Consider the following 26,077-nt stretch of genomic DNA (forward strand, 5'->3'; position numbering starts at 1 on the left):
AACCTCTCAACCCTGCGTGTGCTTTGGCGAGTCAGTTGATCCTTTTAAAAAACTCTCCTGCAGCGAAAACAACTTCAACAGATGTTAATCAGCTGTGTTGATTCAGACTTTTAACTAAGGTCAGGAGATATGATCACAAGCACTTCTCATCGACTCGTTGTTTTAACATCTTTGATCATCATCTGTGGAGGCTGTTTAATTACTATTATCTATACATTTTGACTATACTTTGTATAACTCGACTTTGTGCTTTCAGGTTTAACTCAGATTTTTAAAACCTTTCTTAGTTTTGAGAATAGGATGTAATTTGTAAGGTTTTAGTTCCTAAATCTTACTTTTCTTTATTTCTGTGGTGTTTTTTTGTTAAAAAAAACAAGTTAATCAAGGATTAGAGCTGAACTTCTAGGAGGGGGGTGGGGTGGGGGTGTAACACTTCCCTTTGGTTTTTTAATTAAATCAAAATGCACTTAATTACTGTATTCACAGTTTGCCTAGTTTTTGGAGAAGTACTTTTCTAAGTAAAATGCTAAAACCACTGAAAAAACTGCTGAAATGTTAGTGATTAAAAAGTATTTTAGTGCAATTAGAAAAATGTACATAAAGTAACAGGAGAAGTACAAAAGCAGTGCAAAAAAGATTACTTATATGCATTCAAGTAATAGCAGAATTTTACTGTTGAAATTAAGTGAGTTGGAGATGATTTTGAACTATTTTTTAAAATTACAGATTTTTTTCCAATGCAGAATAATTTAAATTTTCTCCTTTAATCAACACTTTTTTCTTTTTTTTGGCTTTTATAAATCAAAAAGAAAACATGAACTGCCTTCACAGTCACTGAGAATCTTAAAGTGATGGTTCGGAGTAGATTCAACCTGGGGTCATTTGAACCGTGACATCCAGCCAAGTAGCCCACCCGAAGTTTTTTCATATTGGCTGAACATCAGCTGAGTTACTGAGTTATCCCGAATAGCTTCGTACAAGGGTTAATGGATCCTGGCAGTATCTCCAAAATTACCACACTAAAATCACATGCCATGACACCAAACTTCTACAGTAGTACAAATATGGTCTGTACTCACAAAGCGATGCATTTGGAAGTTTGTACATAGTGCAGGAGTTTATTATTATCAACACAAGCAGACAGTTTCTATGTATGAGGAGAGAGAAAGCTGGCGGCTTTTTCCGGGTGGTACTGCACTCTAGGGCGGCACCAACGAAGCAGTGCAGAGCAGTCAGAATGAATGTGGTACTATGAGATCCACCTTAGATGCAGCCATTGCTTTGGATAGAATTTTTTATATTTTTTCATTTTAATTTTCCTAAAGGCAGGATAAATTATCCTTTCAAACGGCACTTGGTTTGATTTTTTAGACTCACTAGATTTTTTAAAAATACACATTTATTGTCAGTATTGCATCACGAGTGCCGCAAAGCAGCCGGTCGTAATCAGCCGTGCGTTCTTCAGATTCCGTTAGCTAGATGCTAGCGGAGACTGACTCGCAAATGCCAGACCTGTAAGAAAACAGAAAGCTATAACTCCCAGGTTATTGTACTTTTGATATAAATCCACATCCCTCTGTCAGAAATCACAGTAACATTTTCAGGTTTCAACCGCTAGCGGGGACATTTTTTGAGTTATTAGCGCCAGCCCTATGGCCAATCTCATTCTGCACTCGCTCGCCAGCGCCCCCAGACAAAATCAACTGAACTGCAGCCAAATTTTGTATAATGGGGTGAATAGGAAGAGAAACGGCTGTCTGTAAAAGGGCTGTGACACAAGCCTAATAGCTTATCTGCTGCTAAAGCTGCGTCAACGTCACTTCCTTGATCTGGGAGCTTCAAAGTAAGACGAGGGTTGATCTACTAATGTAGACAACAAAGTATATGCTATATTGTACAAACTTCAAAATGCATCGTTTTGTGAGTACAGACCATATTTGTACTACTGTAGAAGTTTGGTGTCATGGCATGTGATTTTAGTGTGGTAATTTTGGAGATACTGCCAGGTTCCATTAGCGCTTAAGCTATTCGGGATAACTCAGTAACTCAGCTGATGTTCAGCCAAGATCAAAAAAACTTCGGGTGGGCTACTTGGCTGGATGTCACGGTTCAAATGACCCCAGGTTGAATCTACTCCGAACCATCACTTTAAGCTACACCTTCAGTGTCCACCGGCGTGACGTCAAGTGGGTTTTTTGTCTCGTCTCAATGTCATGGCTCATCACTTCCTGTTTTATTTTGAAAGATTAACTCCCCTCTCGTTTCAGGCAGAGAGTCTCTATTATGAGGAGAGGGAAAGCTGGCAGCTTTTTCCGGGTGGTACTGCACTCTAGGGGCGCCAACGAAGCAGTGCAGAGCAGGCAGAACTCTATGGTGGTACTTTGAAATCCACCTTAGATGCAGCCATTGCTTTGGATATAATTTTTTATATTTTTTTATTTTAATTTTCCTAAAGGCAGGATAAATTATCCTTTCAAACGGCACTTGGTTTGATTTTTTAGACTCACTAGATTTTTTAAAAATACACATTTATTGTCAGTATTGCATCACGAGTGCCGCAAAGCAGCCGGTCGTAATCAGCCGTGCGTTCTTCAGATTCCGTTAGCTAGATGCTAGCGGAGACTGACTCGCAAATGCCAGACCTGTAAGAAAACAGAAAGATATAACTCCCAGGTTATTGTACTTTTGATATAAATCCACATCCCTCTGTCAGAAATCACAGTAATATTTTCAGGTTTCAACCGCTAGCGGGGACATTTTTTGAGTTATTAGCGCCAGCCCTATGGCCAATCTCATTCTGCACTCGCTCGCCAGCGCCCCCAGACAAAATCAACTGAACTGCAGCCAAATTTTGTATAATGGGGTGAATAGGAAGAGAAACGGCTGTCTGTAAAAGGGCTGTGACACAAGCCTAATAGCTTATCTGCTGCTAAAGCTGCGTCAACGTCACTTCCTTGATCTGGGAGCTTCAAAGTAAGACGAGGGTTGATCTACTAATGTAGACAACAAAGTATATGCTATATTGTACAAACTTCAAAATGCATCGTTTTGTGAGTACAGACCATATTTGTACTACTGTAGAAGTTTGGTGTCATGGCATGTGATTTTAGTGTGGTAATTTTGGAGATACTGCCAGGTTCCATTAGCGCTTAAGCTATTCGGGATAACTCAGTAACTCAGCTGATGTTCAGCCAAGATCAAAAAAACTGCGGGTGGGCTACTTGGCTGGATGTCACGGTTCAAATGACCCCAGGTTGAATCTACTCCGAACCATCACTTTAAGCTACACCTTCAGTGTCCACCGGCGTGACGTCAAGTGGGTTTTTTGTCTCGTCTCAATGTCATGGCTCATCACTTCCTGTTTTATTTTGAAAGATTAACTCCCCTCTCGTTTCAGGCAGAGAGTCTCTATTATGAGGAGAGGGAAAGCTGGCAGCTTTTTCCGGGTGGTACTGCACTCTAGGGGCGCCAACGAAGCAGTGCAGAGCAGGCAGAACTCTATGGTGGTACTTTGAAATCCACCTTAGATGCAGCCATTGCTTTATATAATTTTTTATATTTTTTTATTTTAATTTTCCTAAAGGCAGGATAAATTATCCTTTCAAACGGCACTTGTTTTGATTTTTTTAGACTCACTAGATTTTTTTAAAATACACATTTATTGTCAGTATTGCATCACGAGTGACGTCACACATGTGGCATCACTTTACGGCATGGTCAGTCCTAGTGCTGAGCTAGCAGAGATGTGTTAGCTCAAATAGTTACAGATTTCAGCTCGTGTCAGCTGTACACGTTGGTTTGGCAGTAGTGCTAGCTGTCAGCTGGAGATGGTATTGGGAGATCTCAGATCACATTGGCTGTACACGTTTAAAAGGTGTCGTACAATAGAAACTCTCTGACTCTGGCACAGTGGACGAGTGCCGTAAAGCAGCCGGTCGTAATCAGCCGTGCGTTCTTCAGATTCCGTTAGCTAGATGCTAGCGGAGACTGACTCGCAAATGCCAGACCTGTAAGAAAACAGAAAGATATAACTCCCAGGTTATTGTACTTTTGATATAAATCCACATCCCTCTGTCAGAAATCACAGTAACATTGTCAGGTTTCAACCGCTAGCGGGGACATTTTTTGAGTTATTAGCGCCAGCCCTATGGCCAATCTCATTCTGCACTCGCGCGCCAGCGCCCCCAGACAAAATCAACTGAACTGCAGCCAAATTTTGTATAATGGGGTGAATAGGAAGAGAAACGGCTGTCTGTAAAAGGGCTGTGACACAAGCCTAATAGCTTATCTGCTGCTAAAGCTGCGTCAATGTCACTTCCTTGATCTGGGAGCTTCAAAGTAAGACGAGGGTTGATCTACTAATGTAGACAACAAAGTATATGCTATATTGTACAAACTTCAAAATGCATCGTTTTGTGAGTACAGACCATATTTGTACTACTGTAGAAGTTTGGTGTCATGGCATGTGATTTTAGTGTGGTAATTTTGGAGATACTGCCAGGTTCCATTAGCGCTTGTACTAAGCTATTCGGGATAACTCAGTAACTCAGCTGATGTTCAGCCAAGATCAAAAAAACTTCGGGTGGGCTACTTGGCTGGATGTCACGGTTCAAATGACCCCAGGTTGAATCTACTCCGAACCATCACTTTAAGCTACACCTTCAGTGTCCACCGCCGTGACGTCAAGTGGGTTTTTTGTCTCGTCTCCATGTCATGGCTCATCACTTCCTGTTTTATTTTGAAAGATTAACTCCCCTCTCGTTTCAGGCAGAGAGTCTCTATTATGAGGAGAGGGAAAGCTGGCAGCTTTTTCCGGGTGGTACTGCACTCTAGGGGCGCCAACGAAGCAGTGCAGAGCAGGCAGAACTCTGTGGTGGTACTTTGAAATCCACCTTAGATGCAGCCATTGCTTTGGATATAATTTTTTATATTTTTTTATTTTAATTTTCCTAAAGGCAGGATAAATTATCCTTTCAAACGGCACTTGTTTTGATTTTTTTAGACTCACTAGATTTTTTTTAAATACACATTTATTGTCAGTATTGCATCCCGAGTGACGTCACGCATGTGGCATCACTTTACGGCATGGTCAGTCCTAGCGCTGAGCTAGCAGAGAGGTGTTAGCTCAAATAGTTACAGATTTCAGCACAGCCCTTTTAAATACTCTCTGACTAGCCTCTGGTTTAGCTTTGGTTGTTGTTAGCAGCACCAGGTTAGCACTCTGGCACAGTGGACGAGTGCTGTAAAGCAGCCGGTCGTAATCAGCCGTACGTTCTTCAGATTCCGTTAGCTAGATGCTAGCAGAGACTGACTCGCAAATGCCAGACCTGTGAGAAAACAGAAAGCTATAACTCCCAGGTTATTGTACTTTTGATATAAATCCACATCCCTCTGTCAGAAATCACAGTAATATTTTCAGGTTTCAGCCGCTAGCGGGGACATTTTTTGAGTTATTAGCGCCAGCCCTATGGCCAATGGTCATTCTGCACTCGCTCGCCAGCGCCCCCAGAGAAAATCAACTGAACTGCAGCCAATTTTTTTATAATGGGGCGAATAGGAAGTGGAACGGCTGTCTGTAAAAGGGTTGTGTTTCAGGTCACTTGCTCTTCCTCTTGTGTTCCAGTCTTGATTGTCGCATGAGTGACTCCACCTGTTCCCAGTTAAAGGACAAGACCGTTTTTTTTTACATTGGGCCCTTGATTTCACATTATAACATGATGTTCTACTCACCCCTACTTGTTGTTGGTAATTTGGAGCTTTTCCGAAGATATTCGAGAGTCGTCTGGCTGCTCTCTTGAGATATTCGGCCATGAAACGGTTTCCTATGGGCAACGTTATACAGGCACAAACTATGCTGTTTATAATTTATTAATTACTGTACACTAGCACTGATAACGTGGAGGTGCGTCGCTTACTTAAAAAAATCCGGGTTACTGTAATTTTTAATTTTTGTCGTAAAGTGGGTGTTACTGACGTCATCATCGTGCTACTACCACAGACAGCCCACAGACCTGCTGCCTATTTATTCATTCGGCTAAAATTCAAAATTACAGTAACCCAGATTTTTTTAAGTAAGCGACGCACCTCCACGTTATCAGTGCTAGTGTACAGTAATTAATAAATTATAAACAGCATAGTTTGTGCCTGTATAACGTTGGCCATAGGAAACCGTTTCATGGCCAAATATCTCAAGAGAGCAGCCAGACGCCTCTTGAATATCTTCGGAACAGCTCCAAATTACCAACAACAAGCAGGGGTGAGTAGAACATCATGTTATAATGTGAAATCAAGGGCCCAATGTCAAAAAACGGTCTTGTCCTTTAACCCTGTGTGTATAAGAGTTGACGTCTCACCTTGTCTTGTGCCAGTGTGTCGTGTCTGTTGTAGCCAACGTACTTCACTCTCGCCTTCATAAAAACCTAAGTCCATGTTCCATGCCACAGTTCTTATCTCGCTAAGAGAGTTTTTGTTTTCTGATAACTTTTGTAATCATAGCCTTGTTAAAGAGCAGTTTAAGTTTAATAGCAATATTGCTTTTTTCCTCCGAGTGGAGTGATCTTTTGTTTCTAAGTAAAGTGTCATATCCTAGTGCTAAGAGGTTTTTTGTTTTCCTCCGCAGCAGGAGTGATTAATTTAAAGTTCAAAGTTTCAAAGCCTTTGTGTTTTCCTCCTCAGTGGAGCGATTATTATTTTTTATAACTTTTCATAGATATACTTCTCTCATTTTGGGAGAAGTATATATTATTATTGATAACTTATATATATAGTCCTTTTTGTTCTCTCTTGGAGAGTTTGGATTACCTTGTTCCTCCTAAATAAAGCTTCGGAATAACATCGCCTGCTCCTGTGTCCTGCAATTCTCTGGGTGTGACACACAGTGTTTTTTTTCCAACCAGAAGACCAAACCTCGAAACCTAACGTTGATAAAAATGATTAAAAATAATTACAGCAAATAGCAGCCAAATCGTTGCCAATAAACTAATGATTCAGCTGCACTTCCATAAACTTTTCAGATGTTTGACCAAAGTTTGTGTGAATAAAAATCCTTTTTAGAACGATAGCGCTGATCAGCAGCAGTGAAATTAAAAGGTAAAATAAGAGTTTTACCCGTCCTTTCCTCCTTTTCACCCTCTTAGACGGTGAAATAAAGAAAAGAAATCTGACACCTGAACAACAGATTGTCACTATTTAGTTATTCAGTAAAGAACTTAAATAATGCCAAAATACCATCTGTTTCAGTAGAGTTGCCTGGGATTAAATGAATGTGTCCTCGGTCCACATGCTTATCCTTTAAAAGTCAGAAGTGCGATGGCTTACTGTTCAGCAGTCTAGACCCATGTGGCGACATGTTGTCATCAGATTAGACGTTTAACTCCCACAGACTCAATAAAAGACATGATTATTCACTTTTTTTATATTACTTTGCCTTTTATCAAAAGAAAAAAAACAAAAAAACATTGACGCTGTCTACATCACAGACAAGAATCATCAATATTCTGTTTGAAACAATTTTGCCATGAACAGAATGACCCCCATGCCCACCCTTCCCCCGGCTCCTCTGTACACAGTAAACTTTACATACCTATAGTTCCTGTTCAGCCTTATTACAATTACATCATTATCAAAGTAGTATCATTAGCTTTAAAATACATATGATGCTCTTTCCATTGTAATTAGAATTGCTATCCTGATTGTACACACAGTACCATTTCCCACACTTAGAGAGTCTGCTGCACAGTTTAAACAGCGTGATTTTATAAAATATTCTGAGGAGACAAAACACCTCTGTGTTTTCCACTAAAACTAGATGGGATGCTTTTTCCTGTGTGGCCCTCCTGAACCATTTCCAGACCGTCCGAAGGCTTTACAGCAACACCAACTGTTGCGTCTGCTCGGGTTTGAGATTATGAGGTACAGTCAGAGAATTGCGCTAATCCACAATTAGAAGAGCAGCACTGCAGTAATAACAATGAGATTATAGAAGATCACTTCAACTAAAGGTAGATTTGGTGAATTTGTATCGAGCACAAGGTTAGAAGTCGTGCTCACTCGTTATACTTTCTTTCTTTTCTCTAAACTCAAATATTTAATGGAGTGCCTGACACATTTGGTAAACTTTGTATTAACTTAGTGACAAAGGGCTTTAACTCTTCAGAAGACACACCCACCTTAAAGGGGAAGTTCTTTTTTTTTTTTTTAAACCTGGACCTCTTTTCTGGCATAAAATACATTCATCTACTCACCGATAACAGTTTGGTGAAAGTCAGCATCCTTTGGAAGATATTTAGTTCACTGGAGATCAGCGTATATCCATATAACGGGAGAGAACAGGGCAGAGACAATACAGCCTCTAAATAAGGCATTATCTGTCTTTATTTCAGCAATACTTTAAGACCAATGAATGAATGAATGAACGCGTACAATTGCACTGTTACCTCAGAGCCGCCGTGTTGTTGTTATCGGGGGCTTTCTGGATCTACACACATCTACTGGGATGACGTCATCGATGCGCGCAGCTGCAGCACAGCTCATTCACTCTGTGACGGTCAGCTATCTTCACACGGAGTTTGCCACTGCTAGTTTTGTGCAACATGCCAATTTGGAAATATGCAATAACGAACCATGTTAGCAGCAGCAGTAGCAAATTCCGTGTAAAGATGCTGCTGCGGCGGCAGCGTCGATGACGTCATTCCCTTAGACGTGTGTGTAGAAAGCTTCCTATAAGCCCCCGATAACAACAACACGGAAGCTCTGAGCTAACAGTGCAATAGTACACGTTCAGTCATTCATTGGTCTTAAAGTATTGGTGAAATAAAGACAGATAATGCCTTATTTAGAGGCTGCATTGTCTCTGCCCTGTTCTCTCCCGTTATATGGATATACGCCGATCTCCAGTGATCTAAATATCTTCCGAAGGACGCCGACTTTCACGAAACTGTTATCGATGAACGTGTTTTATGCCAGAAATCAGGTCCAGGTTTTAAAAAAAACACCGAACTTCCCCTTTAAGGGTAAAGCCGCGTGTGGAATCACAGTAATCACAGGCAGGCACTTGTGTCCTGTCAGATGTGAGTTGAGGACTGGGCCGGTCAGTGAGGAGCCTCTGCTCTGACAAGTGTAAAATAAATATGTGGACATTTTCAAACACATATTCGTTTGTGTAGCACTCTTAAACCTCAGGGTCACAATGATTCAGTTTGTGAGCCTGAGCGCATTAAAAATAAAAAATTCTATCTAAATGTGGGAAAAGCTACTAATGTCAGAAATATACCAAGAAATTCTTATTTGTTTGTACCCTGTATAAACACAACCAGAGCCCTGTACTCAAAGAGACATTGGATCCTCATATACAGTCCACCATTTTCTAGATTTTTGACAAACATATTCTGATTCAATGTACAGTGTTATTAATGCCACAACAAGGTCAAAATCACCATCAGGGGCTCTGGCTACAGTCGTCACACAACCATAACAAAAAAAACAACGAAAGCTGACTCCATTTCAATTTAAACAACTTCTTTTTCGGGGCCAAGAGGCTGTCGAGTAGGTTTTTCTAAATCAGATCACCGATTGATTCTTATCTTGAATTGCTTTTGGCAATTTGCATGACAGCAGCAGAGTGTTAGAAATGGAACAAATGAGGGGGGGTAGTAATGAGTGTCAAGACCTGGTCCCAAGTCCAATGTTTGAGTGTGGCCAGAAAGTTGTCCCATTCACAACCTCTGAGAGCCGAATCCACATCCAAATGATCAGAGCAATACACGACTAGTTCATGCAGTACCAGCTCAGGTGAGTTGCCGGCCACCAGCACCCTCCCTTCGTGATTTGTTCACAGGTTCAAGTGTTCTGCAAACCCAAAGTAGAGTAATGCCGATAATAAGTTGACTTATTTTATATACAGGACACAGTTAATTTCCTCTTGGTGTAGAAAATGGGGAAGTTAAAATAGAGAACGTCTTTAAATCAGATTGTGCCAAGTAGAATTGAGCTATCTGCTGCATCTGCCTTACTTAGTTCACCGTTAGTCATGGCGAACAAGAGGACAACGGTTCAATAAAAACAGGACCGAAGGGGCAGACGTGAACACATCTCAGAAAGGGAGCCTTCTACGAGAAAAATAACTGAGGATCTTTTTTTGTGTTTTGTTTGATTTCTTAAAGCCAAACCTCAGTTTGATAAAAGCCAACAGAAAGAACGAGGGAGCGTGTGCGTACATCGTGGCTGAAGCGTTAGGCACTGCAAAGAAAAAAAGAAAGAAAGAAGGAAAGAAAGAAAGAAAGAAAAGAGATCGCTTAAATGTTTCTAATTCATACAGTAAGGCAATCTGATTCCGGTTGAATGGCAGCAAAGTTTCCAGTCCGTCCTCTGCAGTTTGCACAAATTTAGACTCAGGAGAGAAACAACACTTTTTTTCCCCAGTTTTACAACCCATTTTAAGATCACCTGTGTAAAAACAGCTACAATCAAAAATGAGGCACTTTATAAAAGAGTATATAGATATCTATCTAGGCTATAGAATATCAATCATTATATGTAGACTGTATATTTGATATACCATTGTAACGTGTCACTTCATATTAGAATTGTCTTAACTGTGAATCAGGAGCACTAACTACAGTATGTACTATAGTTGTTGTCATTCTACTTGCATTACTATAGTATATACCATAGTGTATTATACAGTTGTAATAGAAAAGCTCAGTTGCCAAAAAGGTATTTAAACTTCTTTTGAATGATTTTGTGCCACATATTGCTTCAAAAAGGTTGTTTTCTTTTCATCTGGTGGTCTTTATGCAAGAACTGTAGGGCACCGTCTCCGTCCTTTTTGTCTGTTTGTGATACCAGAAGGCAGACAAACTTTGACCCATCCCAGATTTATTCTCCTCGTGAGACAATTTGTTCTTCTATACGTTAGTTACAAAGATGGCTTTCATTTGTGTAGCTCTTATCGTTGGAACAGCTGTCTCCCAACACGCCTGGCTCTGTGACTCAGGCGTCATGTAATTGATTTGACAGTCATGTGTCAGCTTCATCTGAAATACTGTTATTAAGTGGAATCTGGGGGTGGAGGTGGGGGATGCAGCACTCGGTCCATTTGATGCTGTAGAGCGTGTGCTCGATTTGCTCGTTCTATTCTGCAGATCTCTGTCTGAATATCTGCTGGAATGGGATGTGAACAGCTTAGCTGTGTTTCCCTAGCTTCCCCTCAACAGCACGTTTATCATCAGCTCCCTTCAGCACAATTTAGCGACGACATTTACATACATACAAGCTAACTATTGTCTCTACCGAATGTGAATTTGACCCTCAGCAGAAAGTTATGTTAATTAGGCCTATCTTTATCCAGTTTTATATCATGATTCTTGAGTAAATGCACTGTTGCACCCGCTTTTCTGTAGGAACGAATGATTGCATGAAAGTTGCAGCATTAAAGCCTATCTTAGCCCTTTTTCTTCTTTTTTTTGGCTTGTTATTGTATTATACAACATTGTCTTAGGTTTTGGAATAAGATTCGACTTTCCTTCTGAAATCCTGAAGTCCCCACTGTGAATCCTCCGGGTATCCTTACATATCTTAGATGTATTCTGTAAACGGCATGGGATTGTGTGAAAAACTGACACTGCACAATATCCAGGAGTCCGTTCCAGAAGCTGCAGCTTATTACAGTGAATTTCAGAAACTGAGCACATTTGAAGTCTTTAAGTGGCACAATATCAGTTGTCAAGAAGTATGAATGCTTTTTAGAGCAGCTGTATTGAATAAATTAAATGTGTTTACAGTGACAGGATGCGTAAGTGTATGAACCCTCCACCAAGCTGTATTTTTCTTCTTAATACGTGTCAAAATTACACCTGAAAATCATTTAATTTATATGTACAAGGAGGATGAGACATTAAGGGCAATACTAGAATGGCGACCACAGGGACCAAAAAAACTTGGCCCTCCAAATCCAGCTGATATTGTGTCAAAGTAGCAGCTGCAAATTTTGAGGCTTGAATTCCCAAACTTCTATAGACTCTTTCTCTTACCAATCAACCACAGTGAACTGGGTTTTTAAATTAAGATTCAGAGATTAATTCTTGACATTTGTGCGATTTCCCTGAAAGTGTTATTGATATACAAGTGTTGAGATGACGCTGGTCAAGTGGAATAGGAGCTAGCTGGCATCAACATGACGGGCACCTGTGAACTCACAGTGTCGCGCATCAAACTCTCATCCTCCCTCTGCAGTTAAACGATGATCAAATGTCATTTTTATACCAAACAAGGCAAATAAATACATCTTTTCCTTATCCTGTGTTTGCGTGCGTGTGTGTGTGTGTGTGTGTGTGTGTGTGTGTGTGTGTGTGTGTCTGTCTGTCTGTTTGGCACACATTTGGTTGACAGAAAACAGCAGACGGGAAAGGGATGAGATTTCCAGGGTTCTGGTGTTCAGACAGTGAAGAGTTCTGTTGTGGCAACAGATCGGGCTGCCAGTCGTCCCCTCACGAGCTAAGAGTGAAGCTGCCACACCAGCGTCATGCTTACATCCAAGACAAAGATGGAGATCAACAGTCTGGAGAGAACAAATCAAAAGCAGGCAGGGATTAAACATTTTTCTTCTGCATTCATTTGTGTTCATTTACATAATAATTTCCAATATATCTAATACAAGTCTCCTCACTGACAACGTTACAGCAGATAAAACTGTTCCGTCTAGATTAAATAGGTGAAAAGGCACATTGCTTTTGTTTAATCTAGAGCTTCTGCTGGCAGCTTGAATAAATATCACATGATGCTCGATATCTTTGTGGAAGGATTTTCTGATTGGCCTCATGGCCATTGTTGCTGATGTCAATATTATGTGTCTTTCCATGAGCTTTATCAGTTCCAGGGATTGTTTCTTCTTTTTATGAGCCGCCTTAACGACACAAAGTGTCCAGTACTTATACATACATTACCAGAAAATTAGCTCAATGGCCTCCACAAGCAAACAGTTTGGTTTTTTAGTCTTTGTTTTTTAGTCTTTGTTTCTCAAAGCTTACATTTATTATTAGATCTTCATTACGCTTTACATTGAGTTAAAAAACAAAGCCCTTTTTAGGTGGTCTTGGTAATGTTTACTCTGTGCAAGCGGTGCGGTCGGGTGAAGTATTGTTCACTATTAATTTAGCAAATTTGTGAAACAGATTAAAGTCCCTCTAAGTTGAAACAATATGATTTTATTTAAAGATTAACAAACATCATGCAACTGAAAGGAATTGGGTTATATAATTGAATAATAAGACAGTAAAGACGGTACAGCGATTAACTTTTAGCCTGAAAGTGAACACCTACAGGACTCTTTGCTCATACTGCAGCTGTGGCAACACCGCTCTTAAAAGATAGGGCACGAATAAAAAGATTGGTCTTATCATGAGGTTAGAATAAACATTTAACTTGAGCTTCTAATTAAAAGTTAATGAGAACGGGAAATCATGTGTTGATAGGACATTTGAGGACAGGGTTTTATATCATAGTATCACCACCATCCCGGCTATCCAGGCATTACACATTGAACTTAGTTATCAGAACATGCTTGCAGTTAATAACAGTAATACAACTGGTCTTATGGGTTATTGCAGGAGAGGCATACCTTGTCATAAACTGCAGTATGAAAAATGAGGAGAAAGTGATTTTTACAGATTCTTGTTTCCTTAAAGCAACACTTTCCTGAAGTATCATCATTTCGTTTGCTCATATAGAAATTGAATGTTATTAGATTTATCATTCAGGCAAATGTTGCAACTTTACAAAAAAAATATCAATGTTCAAATTTTCTGTTCCACTTGCATTAACCGGCTTATTTTCACTCAAACAAAGTGCCTCCCGTAGCCTTTACTTTGTGTCACCAAGGAGAAATAGTTCTCTAAAGTATTTCGGAGTACATTCATCAAAAAAATTAAATTCAGCCACTAATATTAACAATTGAAGAACGTGTTCGCGCCGTGCGAGGGAAACCTCAAAGCTGCCGTCCTCCCGCCAACAGCACGCCCACTCATAAACATAAACACCTGGCCCGCATTCTGTCCTGTCTTCCTCCATTCATGTGAAATGGCTCATTACCAGCAGACAAATCAATTGGCTCTGCTCTCTGTACACCCACTTGTGATAATAAGAGACTCTACAGACAGCCCACAGACTGGAGAAATGGTGCAGCCCACCAGCTTGAAGCCACGGTACACATCAGTACAAGATGAAACGAGAAGTGACTCAAACCCAGACTAGAGTTTTCTCTGCAGCTAATCCTCATTATGTCAAATGTTGCATCAGGACAAATATTACTAAAGCTCAGATGTTGTGTTAAAAATCTAAGCGTCGCTGTGTATGAGATGTTTTAGGATGAACCGGGTTTAAAGACCCACAGCACTCACCTTGACCCTCCTTTCTAGTGTTCTGGTTCGTCCTCAGTTCCTCTGACTTATAGAAATCAATACTGGCATAAGTGTTGATGCCGGAGCCAGCACTGCTACCGCTTCCTCCGATGGTGTAGGTGGGAGAGGTGCACTCCCCTCCAGCTTGAGGACTCTCCTTAATGGCCAAGTCAAGGTCAATGTAGTTAAGGCCTTGTTTAGCGGATGAGGTGGAGGCTTGTGGTGGAGGTGTTGCAGACAAACCAGCAGCCTGGCCGTTCTCCCACAGTGAGCAGTCCAAACCCTGCCGATTGCTCGCCGCCTGGCTGGCCTCTTGGAACACGGAGGTAGAAGAGGATGCGTGGTGTGGTAGAGAGGTGGGTGGGTTAAATGTCTCTGAGCGGTGGCTCGGGTGTCCCTGTTGCTCGCCCCGGACCAGTCTGCTGCTCCGGTCAGGAGACTTGAAGGACTTGACGGGGGAAAACCCCAAACTTTTCTCCTGCTCCATAGATGAGGGCTGACCAGAGTGGATGGCAGGTCTCGCTGAAATGCTGGGATCCGATCCTTTGCCGTCCATAAACTGAGTGGGGACATCCGTGGGCATTGCTGCCATCTTTATTTTTGTTCTGTACCCGGAGTTGCCCTCTGCTGCCAGAGGAGAGGACGTGCTGTGTTCATGTCGGGGCTTGCGGGCAACAGCTGGAGGGCCCTGTTGAGTGCTAAATGTGGATCTGACATGAGTCAGGGGTGTGGAGGATTTCCCTAAATCCATGCTGACGTACTCAGCAGAGGTGGAAAGCGGCGCGGAGAAGCTGCGGGAGAGGTTGGAAGGATTATCGTGGCAGAGGAGTGGCTGATTTAATGGCCGCAGAGTTCCATGGATTACAGGTTGTCCATGTTGAGACCCTGCACATCGTGCGCCATCATATTTATCATCGTCCTTGAAAACGATGCTGACATACTCACCAACATTCTGAGACACTGATGGTGGTAGGTTCTCCTTAACCCTGGGGAGGGTGTTTGCTTTAGCAATGTCCGAAGACACACTAAGGGGACGACCCCTCCTTTGTTGCTTTGGGCTCTTACTACTTGATGCACGTTTTTGGTGGTGACGTCCCTCTTTCGTGCTTGTTCCCGCACTCTTGTATTCCGCTCCTGTTCTTAATAAACTTAACCCTCTCCCCGCTGATATGGATTTGTCTTCAAGGCTTTCACTGCTGGCAGAACTGGAGGAGAAAGAAGAGGAAGACATGGAGAGTTGGCAGCCTCCTGGAGAGCCCACTGCTATTTTATTTCTCTTGCTATATCCTACTCCCCCTCCCCTTCCAGCACTATCGTGCCCACTGCTGTCTTTTTTTCCATCCTCTTTGTTTAAGTCTTCCTCAAAGCGAGTGTAGAGAGTATGCTGGTAGGCTCGGGGCAGGGAGAAGTAGGAATTTAGCATTTTTGGTTGCAGCTGGTGCTGCTCGGGGTGGGAAGGCGGCGTGCTGCAGGCAGAACGGCTGCTGACAGGTGAGATGTTCATGTAGTCACTGGGAGCCCGGCTCTCCATGCTGGCCCTGCTATCCCACATGCTCAGTCCGTGCAGGTCTGTGGAGCTGCTGCTGTTGGGAGACATGACCATGTAGCCCTCTGAGCTGGGCTCACGGATGTGTTGAGGGGGGGACACGCTGTTGTTGGGGGTCATGGCCATATACTCGTCCTCTGCCCCTGGTTTAGCACTGGCGTCGGGCATACCTATCGAGAGAGAAAGCGAAACAGGAGGAGACTTCACTCCCGGCAGCATAGACATGTAGCTACTATCCACAGCTGCTCCTGCTTCCCCTTCTCCCCTGCTTTTGCCGGCTCTTCTCCTATTCTCACCTACTACATCAAGCTGCCCACCTCGAACAGCCAGATTCCCTGAGCCATGTTGCAAATCAGCTCTCTCTCTGTGAGTACTCTGTGACATGATGGCGTATTCTTCATCATCCTCATCGTCTTCATCTTTTCTATGTGGGGTCAGTCGTTCATGGGATGCCAAAGGCAGGGAGGCCCTTTTACTTAGCAGCCTGCGTTCTGCCTCAGATTCCCGACTCGATGAGCGCCGCAGAATCCGTCTGCCTTTGGAACGATGATGGGAGCCGAGTAGACCCTCTCGCTGTCCCATCACAATGTAGCTGGAGGACCCCTCTCCGGGTGCATGATGTCCGGATAGACTGGGCATGAGCAGAGAGTGTTCACCAGGACTGGACCCATACTCATCCGAGGAGCCGTAGTCGCTTGGTGAACCTGAAACAGAGACTCTTTGAGAAACTCGAGGATAGGAACAGATCGTCATGCCTCCCACGGCTGCCCCCACGAGGCCACACTCTGATCCATGGCCAGAGCTGGATGATAGACTTGGGGCTGGTGAAGGAGCTGGGTTAGGTGTGTAACGTGCAAGGCTGAGGGTAATCTTAGCGGGGGTTGGAGCCCTCGTGGGCTTGGGCCTCAGTGTTGGCGTAGTTGAGCAGGACCCATTCAGACTTGGACTGGAGCTGGCCCATGTACCTCTGGCACTCGCTCCACTCTCCTCCGACCTGGCGCCGATGCTGGCTGTCCGCGCTCTTGGGAACCCATGACGCGACGTCGGTGAAGTGCTCGTGCTGCTGCCTCCTGTTCCCGGGGTCTCTGTCCGTGCCCGTCTTGAGAAGCCCACCTGGCTTGGTGGCAGATTTGGGTGGTGACGCCGACTTGGGACACTGATGGGATTTGAAGCGGTACCCCCGCCACATGACGTGCCAACAGACTGAGACTTACTGCGCTGACGGAATTCCTCGCTTAAGGCCTTCATGGCCTCCAACAGGGTCTCGTGCATGTTTTGAGCTACCACAGAGTCATCCACTTGCATCCAGAACTCTCCAGGACCGGTAATTGCAGAGCGCCCCACCTCAATGAAGAAGAAATTCTCCGAATGGCCACACCTGCGAACATTCATCAGCTGCAACACCACAGCAGCGACATCAGAGTTGAGCTTGACAAAGTTGACTGTCTTATCAGTTAGGCACAGCCGGTAGATTCCCACTAAGTTCCTGGCATGTCCAAGACCTTTAGGCCAAACCTTGACTTGCCATACTTCCTTGAAGGTTGGAACAGGAGAGGGAGAGCTACACTCTCCACTACTGCCATAATCTTCAGGAGTTTTACCTAAGAAAACATAGAATAAAAGAATAAGAGTAATTTAGATGTTAAATTAATACATTAATTTACAAAGACATACTTATATACGTTCAATTTACAGTAATTATTTACAATATCTGAATGGCCACATGAAACACTCTTTAGTAATCTGCCAAGCAGCCCTGCTGCAGCCAATTCATCACCATCATTTTTAAGCTACAGCTCATAATTAATTAAGTCTTATGTCGCATAGAATGCACCCACTGAAAAGCAGCATGCTGAACTGCAAAACAACAATTCAGTGCAATACCAGTCAAATGAGAAATCACAGAGGTTTCACTTATTCCCTCACAGTCACTGTTATCTTCACCAAACAACTGACAAATGCACCACTTTGCTTCCGTCCTCTTTAAAAAAAAAAAAAAAAAAGGCTTATAAATGTGCTTCCAGCCCTGTTTGCATGTCTGCGACCATTATTTTTCCAGGTATGCATTAAAATTGAATTCAATTAAATGACGGACGGTGTCTGGTTGTGGCGGCCCCTGAGCTGTAACCTCAACAAAATGGGGTTCTTTACTCTGAAGCGTATCTGCTCAGGATTCCACAACAACACATTAGAGCTGGGCAAGCCCATCAGCATCAACTAACTGAAATGCATAGAGGGGGGTGGGGGGTGGCGGTGCGGTGCTGTGCTGTGCTCCACCGTAAGGATAACAACGTAAACACGAGGATAACCAACAGAAACACAATCTCCAGTGAGAGATCACTGACGATGCCATCTCCTCCCAACCAACAGCACCGTGGAACGCAAATGTAGGTTAGGCGAGCGGCAGGCTGAGCTGTGCAGAAAAACAACAACACAAGCTGCAGCGGAGTGCACCGCGATAGGCTACTACTATATGATGCATCTCTCGGATGGTTGCTATATGCCCACTGCGCCATGCAAAACACACCATCGTGTGAAACGGGCTGCATTTCAGCCAGAAAAAGGCGATCGTCTAATGTTATTACATCTAATGCACGGACCGTCTAATGCATCAAAATTACATTTTGCCGACACGAAACCACCCGCAGGCTCATTAGGACCGTTATAAACGGAGGTTTTTTTTCCAGATTGTGCTGCACAAACATGCAGCACATGCCGCCCATGAGCGTGATGGTCTACCCAGCTCAGTCAGATGCACCTGCCTCGCGGTGAACAAAAAATACAAATAAATTGAAAAACACACACACACACACAATCTAAATTGAGACTAATTTACTCAAATACAATTAAAAAACTGCAGATGCAACAAAAACTAGTCAAACAATACGAGCCGGTGATGTGCAGTTATTAACAATCTGGAATGGCAGAGCCAAATAGTGTGTATGGAGAACAAACACCCTGGGGCAGAATAGGCCTGCTGCAGAAGCAGAGAGGGGAAATCACATCACACTTGTCATATCTTACAGTTGCACTGGAGGTCCAGCATCGCTTGGTACCACTCATTCTGAACCTCCTCGCTGTCCGCTGCGATGGCAAAACTCTCGCTGCGGGTATAAAGGACTATCATGTGCTTGTTCTTGGAATCTGCCCGCTTGTTGATGTTGAAGCAAGTCTCCAGGTTCAGGACTTTTTTGGGCACCGGTGATTTACTGCGGAATTTTTTCTCGTTCTCATAATATTCAAGCCGTGCGGGACCATGCTCCGAGGCCGCCCTCAGCACGAAGAATCGCCGGTGCATTGATTTATGCTTGCGGAGGTAGCCGCTTATCTGTACATCTTCATAGTTCTGTGGCTCGGATGCTTGGTTCTCCATGGCCAAGGCAGTGGAATAAATTTCCTATCAGAGGGTAATGATCTCAGGGAAAAAACTGAAGCCCATGTGTTCTCCTCATTTATCCATTGCGGCTACGTCCCTCGTTCTCGCCGTGTCCACACTGAAGTGTCAAGCATGTGTGCGAGGGCTCAGGATGGGAAAATCAGCCAAACCATCTTTTGGATCTGGCATCATATTGTGAATCCAGCAGCTGCAGGAGGATCCGTGCACGGAGCGTGCACAGCGTCCACCGCTGCTCGTCCTGCAGCCCAGCCCAGTCCCCAAGTCCGACCACGGTGCAGTTCAGCTGCTTGAGGACGTCTCCTCCACCTGTCTGAGGTTGCCCATCGCCTGCGTGCATCCACCACTGTCGAGTTGGCAGGATAACAGCACAACTTCCAGTACAGACTTCAAAATAAAGCTCCCGTTGAAGAAGGCATTTCATACATTTAAAATCCACTTATTGCTAATTTCCGTCAGGGCGGAGCGAGCGGGTGGCCAGGGTCGACCAAGGCTGCCACCCACTTAGCCTAATCAGCCCCCCTAAATAACTAAAAAGTCCTTGAGAGGGTTACTCACAGATGGAGCTGCATCCAATTCCTTTAATTCTATCAGCCAACCATTTAATCTGTTAATCAGTCGTACTTTTCTTTCACTGCACTTTATTTATGCAAAACGAGTGTAGCATGGTATTACAAACTACACTGTTACAGAGAAAAGAAAAAAAAAACCTACCCCAATTCTAACCCACATCAAAGCCCAAAGTGCTGTAGGACTTGGTTCTGAATTAAAACAACCAAAAATAAAAAGGAACAAAGAACTGAGGAAACACTATTGTGTCTAGATCTCTTAGGACTCGTATTTGCTGTGGTATTTTTGGATGGTAGGAGGAAGCCGGAGGACCCGGAGAGAACCAACGCATGCATGGGGAGAACATGCAAACTCCACACATGAAGGCTGCAGCTGGGATATGAACCTGGAATCCTCTTGTTGTGGCACCAGTGCTAAACACCACACTACAACGCAGCACCCTTAATCCGAATCACACGCTCCAAAGTTGAATAATTCTGCATTGTTTTGTAAAATAATAAAGTATGTGTGTGAAAGAAGACGGACAAATTCCCTGAAAAGCAGCTGTCATTCACACGTTTTTGCGTTTCCTTTGTCAGACAGATAAACGCCTCAGCATTTCCAGACTGTTGCTCTGCTCTAATAAAACCCTGAATTTTATAGCAGCAGAATCATATGACAAAATCACCAGTCAGGTAACATTTTTTTCACACAGCCCATACTTGCATACTTCAGTCAACTCCATATAGCTCCCGTGTATGTTAACTTAGACATTGATCTAATTAAATGTTCTGGTTGAACTCTAGCTGAGTTCAGCCGTGCATCTTTAAGCATGACTAATCCAGCAGTGTTGTTACACACCAATTACCATAATAAATGGGTAACAAAGAGTCATAGTATGCCACAAAAAAAGCGAAGAACATACACTCTTAACCCGAACTAGTTGAGTTTACTAGAAAATCGCGTGGAAACCCGTTGCCTTATCCCGTTTAAGTTTTTACAAAACATGAAACTAAACCTTTTAAGTTGTATTGGCATAGATAACTTAGACATATTCAAGTTTACATCAGTAGTCTTTACTCAAAACCATTAGTTCACATAACTTATCTCTTTTCTGAAGTCTAGCCAATCATTTTAGGTCAAATGCACATAAATATGTATAAAAGCAACACTTAAAGGTAGGGTAGGAGATCCTGGATTTTGAGTCCAGCGAAGCTGCATTTTGAAAATACACAGGTAAAAAGTCCCAACCCTTTCCTTCACTTTCCCCCCGAAGGCACGCCTCTAGAGTACATGAACGCGCACGAGCACGAAGGTGCACGAGCGCTGTTCTGACAGCAAGTATCGATCGTTGCCGTATTTAGTATTTAGTATTTAGTATATGCTAACTATACGTTTAATAATGCTAGGTGCAAGCCAAGCTGGCTCTAGTTTACCTTCCTGCCAAGCTTCGTTCACGGAGCAGGGTACGCGCACAGGGGGAAGGAGGGGGAGGGAGGGGGAGGGGGAGGGAGGAGCAGATTGCAGTTTGATAGACGGCATCAGAATCCAATCATTGTGAACGGTCCGTTCAGTATGATTGGATACTGTTTTTCCTAGATTGTACGTTCTAGAGGCCACTAAAACTTTTCATATTTGTGTCAAAACTTTTAATTAATTGGTTGCAATGGGGGTGTGAAGAGTATTTCAAGCAATATGTAAAAAAATGTTCCAGAAAAAGATCCCCTACCCCGCCTTTAACATCATTTGTTAATATAAGTAATGTATTGTCTTCTAATTTAATTAATGAATGATACTGTTTTGATTTAGAGATTGTATAAAATATTGTAGCAATGGTAGAGGTGGAGACAGGAAAAGTCTCAGTCCAGACTTTCTTGTGCAGCAAGCACATTTATCTTGACAGACAATTCACAGGAAAAATAGGGAATTACAATCACCTCACATATGTTCGAACAAGTGGTGGTAACTTTCTGTCTCACCACTTTCAGTTATGGTGCAGATTTAGTTAAATGCAACACAAACAAAAACCTTGTACTACACCTTCACTGCGTACAGAACATAAACATAAACCCATACAAACTCTACCACAGCACTAAATACAGCACATAACGGGGAACAGAGAGCACCCATAATGCAATGCGGCAACACACCCACAGCACGCCACAATATATTGTTTAAAAAGAAAATTGTATGGGAAGGAAGAAATTAAAAAATACATTTAAATTGTTCAAGTTCTTTTATTTCAGAAAACACTGAAATTAACAATTAACACAAATAATTCACTGCAGCAATAATGAATTAAGACTGGTGCAGTCTTAAGCTAACCTTTAGCAAACGTTTAGCAACCAGACCGATCTTAATAATTGCTTTACACGCTCTTCCGTCTACTTAGTGTAGTTAAAACTACTTTAAAACATCCACAGTTTATTTTTAAATACACAATTCAGTTTTCTCCAAAAATCGAGCAGGTCACGCTCTCACACAGGACAGGTCTTGACTCTCAGTCGAACTTCAAATAGGCTCCGCCCCTCCCTCACAGAACGTAACTTTATAGGTAATCTGTGCTTAACATGATCATTGCAGTGTATATTTTCAAATTTCTAATCCAAAGAACTAATTTGATTTAGTAATTACATAGATTTTTACAAAACATAATAGAATAAGTAATGAACACTAAAACGTTTAATTGAAAACAAAATCCGGGTTTACAGTGTACAGGGCTGCAGCCTTAAACACACACAACTCATCACCTCTTTGGTTGTAACATTATTGTAAGTGGATTTCTTAATCCAACTGATCTTATCGAGTGAAACTTATTCCAACAGCCAGAACAGTGCATTCTTTAAATGGTTCAGGTGTAATCATATCTTAATTTGCCCATGTGCGTGTCTATCAGCTTTTGTTATGAAAGATGGCCTGCTCAGTTTCCGGCTTCCCTGCCTCTCTCTGTCTCACTTGACTGGAACTCTGCTAGACTGGCACCTCCATGCCGATGTGTCAGTCTTCGTCCAGGGAGCTTCATGGCCGGTGAGGTGCGCGGGGGAACGCGGCGTTGCGATACTCCTGTGTCACGTGTACGAGCGGACACTTTGCGGCATATAATTAAGCATTTACCCGCTGAAGGTACAGGTGCTGGAGGAGAGCAACGGCAGAATGTGTTGCTGGAGAGGTCGGTGCTTAACCTGTCTGCAGATATGGGCCTAATGCATTGGACCCTGCTGTCGATCGAGTGTCATGCAGCTCGTGAACGCATATAAACATTTTCACTTTTTCACAGTTTTAAACATTTTTTAAAACTGTGGTTTCACAAGACTCTAATAAGCCAAGTTGTGCTGTTTCACCTGTGCAATCACAAACTTCCTCTTAAAATGATGATAACATGTAAAGTCGACTAAATTCAGGTTGATAAACACAACAAGTCCAATATACTTGACAGCAGGCTGGATTCAAGTCCCCTATTGCTGTTTAATAGTTTCACCTGATGAGTATGATACAGTCCAAATTAAAGACAATGGAATCAAATATTCCCCAGATGTCAAAACGTTGTGATGATTAGAGCTTTAATGTGGACTAAGGGAGTTTTTTTCTACGATTATTCAAATTGAAATCCATACACAGAAAGAAAAGTCACTTAGAAATGCCACTTATCACAGCATAATTGCCTAAACTAAATTATATCCTAAGAAAAAAAGAAAAAAAGAAAAAAGCACAACAGGAGTTTAGGAGGGTAGCAACTGAAACATTGTGTGGTTGAATGTGAAGAGTGTGACATCACCAAGTGTTAAAAAAAAGGGATTGGCATAGCATCCTGTCAAAGTCATCAAATTATTCTCAGAGCAGCCCATTAGTAGATGGTATTGCTTTTGAGCTGATATGCTCCTCTGAGACAATTACTGGAAGCACTGCAGACAAATCTACTCATTTTGATGAAAACATTTGAGTAATTTCACCCTTTAAAATATAATACACAGAGCAGCATGAGTGCCTAAATACTAAATAAATAAACGCTTAGATTTAGAATGTATCCGTTCGTCTTCATAAGATTATTCCACTTCTCTGTAAAGCAGAGTCGCAACAACCTTAATGTTCGTAAAAGCAGCCCAAAGCTTGTTAGTATCAGTGTCTCAGGGATTTACGCTGAAGTGGTGAGGTAAGACTTCCATTGAAGCTTATTTTAAGTAATCTATTTAAAAGATAAAACAAACTAATCCAAATCCAGGTTGTTTTTCATTTTCAGTTTAATTTACTGGCATTTTTGTACATTTAATTTGTATCATTTGTGGATCCATTGGTTGTGAATCATAATGCAGCGTACTGTCAGGCCGTCACTTAAGAGATTAGCATCAACAGAGTTAAAGGTGGGCTGTAAGACAAAGATAAGTCGGCACAATTTTCACTAAAACCATTTAATTACAGAAACACACATTCAAAATCAATAATGCAGCCCAGTCAGTTTTGATGAAATCTATCTGTTTTGGCAAATTGATTATTACTCTAGAAAAGTTAGGTCATCTTGCCTTGTCAATAAAAATACTAATTTCGTTATTAGAGTACCCATCAGATAGAGAAGCATGCACATGGCTTCCCCCAAGTTGCTCACCTTAACTCAGGAACATGCACGCCCTCTTTGTCATGGGTTTGATTATACTTGTAAAGTCAGCACTGCTAAAAAAAAGTTAAAGGTGTGAAAGAATACACCACAAGCAACCAGATAATCATGTAATCAGATGTCCAGTTTTCTTGTCTATACACTGAGCTACTGTAACAAGTTGGTGATGAGCAGCAAGCTGCCAGCCAAGGAAAAAAAATGTCTGTTTTCAAAAGGAAAACACATCCTGACAATGTCTGCTCATTGTTGCTTCAATATCAGTGCTGTGGCAGACAATGAGCGAGCCAACAATGCGAATGTTTGCTTTTATGACTCCACTGCGATTAAACCCCTGTGTTTTGCTGATATCTTAATTTTTTGTCAAAAGGTTTAGGGCATCCAAGCAGAAAAAAAGCTAAAAAAAAGTCCCTAACTTTGCAGGAAACAAACTATGTACACATTTACAGTATTTACACATTCTCAAGCTAGTCAAAGGACTCGTCTGACTTTAGCCCTGTGAAATTACGAGGATCCCATGCGAGTGAGCATGCGAGATGAACGTTCAGTCTCAGAGGACCCTCAATGCCACTGTTTTGAGGCCTGGAGAGCAAAATAGAAGTTAATGGTTGGAAATCTTGCGCACGGGCAGACATTTGTCTTGAGAAGATGGCGATACACATGTAAGGGCTCAATCTGGTGAAGCACATCATTGAAGATGATCATGTCAGTCAGTTGACTCAGAAATCCTGTGCATCTGTGCAGAACAGAAATAAAATAAGGTCTAAGACCCTGTTAAACACAGTACATTCAGCCATGCATGCATGTCTCAGTAATAGGCTGCATGCGCTATAGGTGAAAGCTATATAGAAATGGCGTTGTTGTTGTTGTGGTTGTTGTTGTGCAGTCGTTTGGGTCTTGTTTGCATACATCTTCAAACGTTTGTTAGGAAATCCCAAAAGCAATTGTTCAGAGCAATACACACATAAATGCATACTGAATGACATATTATAGCATCATTAGGGAAAGAAGTATGGAGCTGATGAGGCTGTAAGTCAAGAACAATATGTCAGTTTAAGGTTCGTCATTAAATATTAAAATGAATTATTTCCTGGCCCAGTGCTCCGAAAGTAATTGAGTTTCTTTTGTCCAAACTATTTAAATATATGAATCAAATTCTAAATAAACAGACCGTATTGTTTGTTAAATATGTTTTTTTTTGATAATATGGCTTTATTTGTTATGTTTGAACAGTGTTACAAAAGTAAATTCAGAGCCGTTGTGGACTGTCCCGACTTCTAATCCTGGCTGATCTAACCACCGAGTAACTAATCACTGCCAAGCTTAAATCACTACCAAAATGTGTTAGTATATGATAGCTGAGTCGTTGGGGTGTTCATGATAAAATCTCCAATATCTCTACAACACTCAAAGTTCCATACAAATACAAACAGTACATTAGGCCCGGCAGCAGTACACATGATACTGTGATAATTTTAGTAGACACACCCATCATATCTCTCCTCCTCTTATCTCTATCTCCTCCTGCTACGCGATTGCTGTTTTATAAAACCAACACGTCTCAGACCTGTCAGTTAAGTTAAAGGGGA

General features: G+C 42.2%; 1 protein-coding gene across 1 annotated transcript; it reads right to left on the bottom strand.

Moving 5' to 3' along the window:
* Nucleotides 1–8,915: 8,915 nt before the first annotated feature.
* LOC142402248 (insulin receptor substrate 1-B) lies at nucleotides 8,916–19,631 on the bottom strand. Its single transcript, XM_075487838.1, has 3 exons — nucleotides 18,964–19,631; nucleotides 14,394–17,540; nucleotides 8,916–12,556 (listed from the first exon to the last, which is right to left on the bottom strand). The coding sequence occupies exons 1-3, from the start codon at nucleotides 19,310–19,312 to the stop codon at nucleotides 12,549–12,551; spliced, it is 3,504 nt and encodes a 1,167-aa protein (XP_075343953.1). The 5' UTR covers nucleotides 19,313–19,631; the 3' UTR covers nucleotides 8,916–12,548.
* Nucleotides 19,632–26,077: the final 6,446 nt, after the last annotated feature.

The sequence above is a fragment of the Odontesthes bonariensis genome, chromosome 16 (assembly GCF_027942865.1).
Source record: "Odontesthes bonariensis isolate fOdoBon6 chromosome 16, fOdoBon6.hap1, whole genome shotgun sequence".
Lineage (NCBI taxonomy): Eukaryota > Metazoa > Chordata > Actinopteri > Atheriniformes > Atherinopsidae > Odontesthes > Odontesthes bonariensis.